Raw genomic sequence first — 9131 nt, forward strand, 5'->3', positions numbered from 1 at the left:
GCTGAGAAAAATGTGTATTCTGATGTTGTGGGGTGGAACACTCTGTAGACATCTACTAAGTCCACTTGTTCACAGCTTTGGTTCAGATCTGTTATTTCCTTGCTGATTTTTTGTCCACTTGACCTATCTCTTTGTATCAATGGGGTGTTGAGGTCCCCTGTTACAATACTGTTATTAGTTATATGGGTTTTCATGCCTGCTAAGATTTGTCTTATATGACTTGGAGCTCTGACATTTGGTGAATATATGTTTATGATTGTCATCTCATCCTCTTGCAGTTTTCCCCTGACTAGTATGTAGTGACCTTCTTTATTTCTTTTGATTGTTGCTGGTTTGAAGTTTTCATGGTCTGCAAACAGAATAGCTACAACTGCTTTTTTCTGGGTTCCTGTTGCATGAAGGATTGTTTTCCATCCTTTGACTTTTAGTCTATGGATTTCCTTTCCAGTGAAATGTGTTTCCTGTATACAGCATATTGTTGGATTTTGTTTTTTAATCCATTCTGCCAGTCTGTTTCTTTTGACTGGAGAATTGTGGCCATTTACATTTATAGTTATAACTGATATGTGTGGATTTATCATTGTCATGTTATTTACTTGTGTTGGTGTCCTACTTTTTCTACCTGTTTACTTGATTGCTCTTCTTGACATTTCCTTTCTACTGCTGTTCTTGAAATTGCAGTCAGGTTTTTCTCTGTCTAGAATATCTTTTAGTACTCTTTGTAATGCTGGTTCAGTGCTCATGAGGTTCTTCAGTTCTTTGTCATGAAAATATGTTATTTCTCAGTTGAATTTGAAGGATAGTTTTACAGGGTACATCAGTCTTGGTTGGAAGCTGTTCTGTCTCAGGACCTGTAATACTTCACTCCAAGCTCTTCTCGATTGGATGGTTTGTGCTAAGAAGTCTGCCGTGATTCTGATGGGCTTTCCTTTATAGGTAATGTGTTTCTTTTCTCTATCAGCTTTTAATATTCTGTTCTTTTGCTGGAGATCTGGGAACTTGACTATTATATGTCTTGGTGTAGTTTTATTTTGGTTGTGATCATTTGGAGTTGTATATGCCTCATTTACCTGTATATCAGGTTCTATTTCCATGCTTGGGAAATTTTCTGCTATTATTTCTGCGAATATTCTTTGTATGTCAGTTGTTTTGCCTCCTGCTATTTCATTGACTCCTATAAGTTGTACATTATTCCTCTTTGCCTCATCTTGCAGCTGCTGAATTGACTTTTCCTGGATCCTTGTTGATTTTATGAGACCCATTCTTTCATGGTTGCTAGCTGCCATGCTGTCTGCAAAGTCTGAGATTCTATCTTTGGCTTCATTCAAGTGGTTTTGGCAGCTTTCAATGGAAGCTTCCATTTTCCTGGAAGTCTCTTTGAATCTGGTTCATGCATTCTAAGTCCTTTGTATAGTTTTCATTTAATGCTTCTGTCCATTGTCTTTGTTCTTCTATTTTCTTATATGTTTCTTCTTCAGACTTTGTGAGCATTTCCTTCATTATTCTTGTCATTTCACTTTTTGTCTGAGAGATTATTTCTTATCTCATCTCTTCTATGGCCTTATGGAGTTGTTTCTTTACTTCCATTGCAATCATCTCAGCTATTTCAGGCACGTGTTTACCAAATTCTCCTATATCTGTGTCTCCTAGACTTGTTCTGAGTGGGGTGGAGTTCTGGGATTGTGTTTCAGTCCTTCGTTTTGTCATGTTTGCTAGTGGATGCAGAAAACTCAGTTTCCCCCTTCAGTAGATGCACAGCAAAGGCCACTAGTGTCCCTAGTTTTGCTGTTGGTCAGGTTTGCCCCTCAGTGACCCCTGAGAAGCATTACTTAGTCTCAGGTTTTCTGGCAGTTGTTGATTTGTATCTAGTTATCCCTGGTCTCAGACACGGGCATTGGTGTCAGCTGATGACAGACCATCTGATCCAGCATCCCCTTGCAGATTAGGGCACGTGCACGGCCCAGACTCGGGTTGCACTGGTGTGACCATCCTCGTCCATTGAATCTACATCCCCAGGAAGTTCAGGGTACAGGCAAAACCCAGACACAAACTGCAGGGTCAACAGTTTGTGAACCACCTGATTCCGTGTCTCCAGTCAGTTCAGGACACACAGGAACCAGATCCAGGCCAGACAGGCAGCAATCACAGACTGGCCTTGCCTGCGACCCCCCTAGGGGGTCCAGGTGAAGGTAAAGCACTGACTCGAACCTTGGAACCAGCAGCTCTTGGAGCACTCGCTCACTCTGCACAGGGCGCATGCAGCGGAGAGGCCACACATGCCGCCCCTAGCTAGAACAGTCCCTGGGGCTTCTGAGTGAGGACCTCCTGTCTGCTGCGGGTGCAGGGAAGGCAGAGACTCAGTTTGTAATGACAGTGGGGTCCTGGGTCACCGGCTCTGCCCCCAGGAAGTAGATGGGAAATTCCTGGCTCTCTCCACGAGTTTCAGCTGGGAACAGTGGCAGTGTGAGTAAAGTATGGACTCAAACCGCGGGACCAGCAGCTCTTGATGCACTCGCTCACTCAGCACAGGGCGCATACAGGGAGAGGTCATATGTGCCGCCCCCAGCCAGAGAAGTCGCTGGGGCTTCTGAGTGGGGACCTCCTGTCTAGCTGTCTCCGCGAGTTTCAGCTGGGAACCGTGGCAGTGGAAGTAAAGCATGGACTCGAGCTGCGGGAGCAGCACCTCTTGGAGCACTTGCTCACTTGGTGCAGGGCGTGTGCAGGGAGGGCTTACACCTAATCTGACTATTTTTATGAGATAAGCAAGAGGAAGTTGCCTGATGAAACCATAAACTCGGGTAGTTATTACACTTAATCTCCTAATGCCCAGCAAGGGCATTTCCTGCAGCCCCCATGATCACCAGGAATTACAACTCCCAGAGTCAATGATGTCCATAGTGGAATGTTACAACAAAATCCACAAAGATGGTGCAGGCCAGAGACGGGTGCAAAGGATGGGATCTTTCTTCCTCATAGATCCACAACTTCCTCTAATTTGCTACAGAAGCACAAAGCCTCCAGATTTCTCTACAACCTCAAAGGTGAGATCACAGTTCAACACTGGAGACCAGCCATCAGGAACCCATTTCCACAACCTTAGAACAAAACTCTCTGGCCAGTCAGCTTACTACTCGGGACCCTAACTCTATCATCAAAGAAGGAAGGACTCCTCTGCTTCTGCAGGTGACCTGTTTTTTCCTAAGTGACTTTTCCTGTAAAACTCTGTCTACACCATCTACGAAGTAGCCAGGAGCCCAAGCCTCATACATAGCATAGCACCCCAGCAAGCCGGTGTCATCCAGGGCAGGAGCAATGGGGTGAGAAGGGTGGACAGGTGAGGCCGGGCTCAGACTAGGTTCTTTTGGTCTCTGTAATCAAGACAAAGAGCTGCACAGAGTGTATCAGATATGAGTAGTTCAGTGTAAGAAGGACTGTTCAGGAAGTAGGCACAAACAGATATGGGACAAATAGACGGAAAGATGAAGCTTAAAAACACTAATAAAGGTGAAGCCAAATTTCCTTCCGGAAAGTCCTCTATCAACTTACATTACTTTTGGGATTTAATTCAGTATCAAGTCAAATACATGCGGAATAGACACCTTTTTTGAGGTTCTCAATGACATTGCTTAAGTGACATACCTTATTCTAACCCTCTTAACTTTCCTGTTCCTTAGTATATGTACACTTAACCCTACCCTGCAGAAGTGGACCATCTCAGATATTCACCCTTTAAATGGCCCTGTCTAGGGCTCATTGGGAATTCCTTTCAAGACAGAATCTGACTTGTAGGTGATGGAGAAAATTAGCTTCATCTCCATGAGACTTAGTACAAGACTCTATGTATTTTATCCTGTTTCCCATATAAGCATAGAAAATGCACAAAACAGTCCAATATTTTGACAACAAGGTTGCACCTTTCTAAAAGAACACACACATTCACAAAACTTCAGTCATCATTCAATACCCAGTTTTGGTTCAGTATTAAGGGAGAAAGCTGTCTTTGTCATTAGTACAATATGGTGAGCAAGTGTAGGACAGCAAAGATCCTGAAGTAGGCACAGTTTAAAAGGATGTGATCTACAGCTAATAGACCTCTTCCCTCAGTTTGTGTTGGATACTTTGGGTAGGATTACAAGGGGTAGAAGAATCTTACAAGGACTGCTTTCACCTTCAGTGCCACCTGCCTCATAAGCTACCTAGAAGGGAAGAGAATAAATTTCTTTTTTCCCCATCCATGTGACTACTAGGGCTCAGCTTAGTTGCCTGAAAAGGAGAAACTATCACTGAACCAAGAGGAGGGAATGGTGTCCATGGGCAGAGATACCAGTGTCTATGGCTGCATCTGGGAAGATGGAAATCAACTGAGATCCCAGAAGATCCCAATTGCCAAGCAGAGAACCCAGCAAGTAAACAACTGTGGAAATAAATGTGACAGGAAAAAAATTGTCTTCTTGGTTTTTCTTGGGTTGTGGCGGAATATAGTGATAGAATTTCATTTGGTTTGCAGAATGGCACTATATGCTGTGAGACCTGGATTATAAAATATAAACTCATTCAGACTTTATCTGTGTTATTTTGTGAATCTCTGTTTCTTCTCCTGTAAAATAAGCTGTCATAAATATAAGATACTGAAGTCTTTCATTTCTAATAGGCTGTGATCTCAGCGTTCCTTTCCAACATAGTTATCTCGTCCTGCCACTTGTGGAAAGACCACCTAATGCAAAAGCATTTCCTATAAGAAAGGGCTATTTAGAATATTTGTCAAACATAGTGACCTTTGTAAATGGAAACACACATATTGCATAACAAGAAAGGTAGTTACTATTTTCTAAACAAAATCTGAACTGGTAAGCATAACACATAAACTAAACAACATAACCCCAGGAGTGAGAATTTGTCATACCATAGTAAAATAATAAACAGAATGCATTATAGCCAGAAAGTAAGTTTTAAGAAATCTTCATCTGATTAGATGTTTTTTGACTTGGCATTTGTTAAAACACAAACTTATTAAGAATTTATGAAATTGATAAATTAAATAATAAAGAGATCATAAATATTTAGTGGTACTGAAACACTAGGAACATGCTCCCTTATGTTAATTCAGCAGCATTAAAAATGCTGTCAGTGATTTTTTTATTTCTAAAACTAGTTAAATATAACATCTCAGATATTTTATAGAATTTCACAAAAAATAGCAAAATTTACCAAGAGAATAAGGCAAAACTTTTCCCAAAATCAAGATTTTAATGGAGTCACCTCCAAAATTCTACATCTCAAACTTGCAAAGGCTGAAATTACATTGTATTATATTAAAAAGCAAGAATCAATCAGTAGAATAGAAATGCATTTATAATCCAAGAAAAAATTCAGCCTGTAATGGGCCAAAAAAACACATTCTTTTTCATCATCATCCTCCTGAAAGTAATACTTAGTAAGACCAAAAGAGAAGATGAAGGGTATAATGAAAGGTATATAGATAGGAGAGAATTAACAGTCTTTGTTCACAGATGATATAATCATCTATGTAGAAGATTCAAAAGATTAGGTTAAAAACCCATGTGACTATAAGCAAGTATGTCAAGGGTGCAGGTTATGATATTATCATACAAAATCAACCATTTTCTGGTCACAGTTAGAGACCATACTCATAAGTGAAATAAATCAGACCTGCATGTGCAAGCACTGCATTGTCTCACTAGTGTAAAACCTGAAAGAGTTAATAAAAACTTGGAGGTATGATAGACATTGTGAAATGAAAGTAAAATGCTCAAGGGTAAAGGGCAACTGGGATGTAGGAAAAGAAGGGAAAGAGGGAGAAATTTTGTATGTATATATAGGATAGTTAACATAGTTGATCTACTGTCTTCTGTTTCTTTACTGAAAGAAACTGTTAATGAGTCCTTGACTGATCAATATTGCACGTCTTTATCTGTTTTCATGAGAAACCACTTTGAAGATATCAATATGTAATACAACAAGCATTGTTAACTTCTTCCCACTTTGTTTGTAGCTCTGTATTTTTTGTATTGTTCTTTTGATATTTTGTAAATGGTTGTCTGTCAATATTTCCTCCTTTTATTTTTAAAATAAAAAATCAAACATTTTCACATTATCATCAATGTAAAAATTTAATTAGAAACTAAAAATGATGTCACATGTTACCACTCTCAAAAAGAAATACTTGAGCATAAATCTAATACAGTATATCCAAGTTACACAACTAATAAAATAAAAACTAAATAAATGGACAGATATTCTAGGAATACCTAATGTTGTAAAAATGTCAATAAGAGCCATGGAAAGCAATGGAACCAGTATAGAATAGAATATCCCAGGGTACTGACAAGAAATGGGTCAGACCTCATACGGACATAAACACAATTCTGAAGCAGTTTAACCCATTTGGACTATGACTATCTGCCTCAAACTGTCTATATGAAGCAAAACATTTTTTTCCTAGAGTAAGAGAAGATCAGATCAGAGTGTCAATTTTATTTCTAAAAAATCACATATTCCTGAAGACAGGACCAAATGACCCCAAAACAAGAGCAAAACCTGAAGAAACAGATCCACAGGAATCCAGATATTGGAGTTACTACAATGACTTTGATTAATATGCTCAGGAAAATAGATAACAAAATGTAGGTTACCTCTAGAAAACCGGAGTTATAAAATAGAAACAAAATTATAAAGATAAAAAATATAAAAACCAAAATTAAGAGAAGAGTAACACAGTAGAAGGTAGGTAAAGAGAAACTATCAAGACTGAAATATAAAGACAAAAGCAAAACTAAGTACGACATTAAAAATCTTGTGGGAAACAATAAAGTCTAATGTACATTTAGAATCTTGGAATAGAATAAGACACAGTAACACATGAAAATCATGTTAAACATTTAAAAACCAGGAAATTGCAAAGGAAACATTATGGTGACTGTTATGGTTTGTGTTTGGGTGTCCCCCCAAAACATCATCCAGTCATGGGGCGGCTTCTAGAGTTTATGATTCATGGGTGTGAGTGCTACACCCACCCTGGAGCGGGTAGTTTGCATACAATGTAAGGGAGGGAAAGAGGCTGCTTGCCACGCTTCTCCTTGTGCTCTTCCTGCTTTTCCGGTTTTCTGCCTCCATGAACTGTTGCCCTTTGCCATGTGCCACTCTGCCTTGGAGCCAGTAGAGTATGGACTGAAACCTCCACAAACTGTGAGCCAAATAAACCTTTCTGTCTTTAATTTTGGGCATCAAGGAGTTTGTTTCAGCAATGAGAGAAAGGTAACTAAGACAGTGAGAAAGAAATTTGAAGAAGTAGTTACCATCTTTGGGGCAGGAGAAACAGAGTAGGATGGGTCAGAAGCATCTATAGGCTTGCAGGAGAGGCTCCATGAACTGGAACTCAGATCCCTGCAGAGGAGTACTGCTCACCTGTTCTGCTATCTCAAAACAGCAGAGTAGAGGTGCCATGGAGCTGGGAAGAGGGGGTTTTCTTGCAGCTATTGGCCAGTCTGAGAGGCATGAGGAAGCTAGTCCTGGGTTGCTGAGAAAAAACGGAAAGTGGTTTCCAAGCTAACCCTGGGATGACACAAATAGCAAACAGCTTCCCTTTAATGCTGAGGTAGATGCTTTCTAGATCCTGCACATCACAAAGCTGAGCAGGGTTTTGGAGATGACAAAACAGTTTATCACTGGAGACCTCCAGCAGGATAAACACAAAGTAAACCATACTTAACCAAGATATGGAAGCAACCAATGTACTTATCAAAGGATGAATGGACTAAAAAATGTGAGTGTAAAAATCTTAAAGTTTACATGAAACTGCAAAAGACCACACATAGTCAAAGCAATATTAAATAGGCAGAGAAGTGGAGGTATCATACCTTCTAACCAAAATGCAATGATATTGGCATAAAAATAAAGATGAGAATGGGGAGTAACTCAGTAGTAGAGTATCTGTCCAGTGTGCACAAGGCCTTAGGTTTGATCTCCATTGCTGGAAAGAAGAAAAAAAAAAGGACCAGTGGAACAGAATAGATATACCAGGAAAAAACCCATGCTATTTATGGTCAGTTGATAGTTTGTTAGTTTTTCTTAATGACTTTTATTGGTACATTTTTGGCATATATGATGATGATCACATTCATCATAGGGAATTTGTACATGCACATGATATAACTTGATTCTTTTTTTCCATTCCCTTACTTTCCCTTCAACCCTCATACCGTCCTTATTTACAAAGCTTTGTTTCCAATTTTTCCTTCTCTCATTTTCTAAATTTGTCCACTCCTTCCTTTTCCACTCTGCCCCCCCCCCTCTTGATGCTTTTCTTTCAGGAAGATATCAGGAAGGAGAACAGCTGGGTAGGATGGAACCTCTACTCCTAGTTTTTTGAGGAATCTCCATACTGATTTCCACAGTGGTTTCACCAGTCCAAACTCCCACCAACAGTGGAGAAGGGTTCCTTTTTCTTCACAGCCTCACCAGCATTGGTTATTGGTTGATCTCTTGATAATAGCCATTCTTTCTGGGGTGAGATGGAATCTCAGCACTGTTTTAATTTGCATTTATCGAATGACTAATGATAGTCATACTCATTTGCCATTTCTCTTTCTTCATCTGAGAAGTATCTATTCATTTCAGATGCACATTTTGGGGCTGGGTCTTTAAATTTGAAGGGTCTGCTTTTTTTTTTTTTACTTCTTTATATATTCTAGATAGTAGCCCTTCATCAAAGGAACAACTAGCTAAAATTTGTTTTCCCATTCTGTGGGTTGTCTCTTCATTCTGTTGGTGGTTTCTCTTGCTGTGCAAATCTTTTGAAGAAGATGATATCCTACTTGTTGATTCTTTGTGGTAGTTCCTGTGTGATCAGGGTTTTCTTCATAAAGTCTTTCCTATACCTATGTCTTCAAAAGTTCTACCTACTCTCTTTTCCAGCAGACTTAGTGTTTCTCTTTTACTATTAAGATCTTTGATCCATTTCAACTTTAGTTGAGTGCATGGTAAAGACATGGGTCTAATGTTCATCTTCAGATGTGGAAAGCCAGTTTTTCCAGCACCATTTATTAAAGAGGCTATCTTTCTTCCAGTAACTGGGTTTGGGACCTTCATCAAAAGCCAGGTGGCTAACTACA

At 39.6% G+C, this 9131-nt stretch overlaps 1 protein-coding gene across 3 annotated transcripts in view; it reads left to right on the forward strand.

Moving 5' to 3' along the window:
• LOC102026235 (chromosome unknown open reading frame, human C12orf54) overlaps positions 1 to 4434 on the forward strand; it is an 18014-nt gene extending 13580 nt beyond the window's left edge. For 2 of the 3 annotated variants that reach the window (XM_013505649.1, XM_013505651.1), the window contains exons 8-9: positions 3005 to 3183; positions 4248 to 4434. In XM_013505649.1, the coding sequence (XP_013361103.1) occupies positions 3005 to 3143 (139 nt within the window). In that variant the 3' untranslated portion in view covers positions 3144 to 3183; positions 4248 to 4434. Of the gene's footprint in view, positions 1 to 2976; positions 3184 to 4247 lie in introns of those variants that run through there. The other variant, XM_013505650.1, reaches the window with a different exon arrangement.
• Positions 4435 to 9131: the final 4697 nt, after the last annotated feature.

This window comes from Chinchilla lanigera, unplaced genomic scaffold, assembly GCF_000276665.1.
Source record: "Chinchilla lanigera isolate Chin_1 unplaced genomic scaffold, ChiLan1.0 scaffold00099, whole genome shotgun sequence".
NCBI classification, from domain to species: domain Eukaryota; kingdom Metazoa; phylum Chordata; class Mammalia; order Rodentia; family Chinchillidae; genus Chinchilla; species Chinchilla lanigera.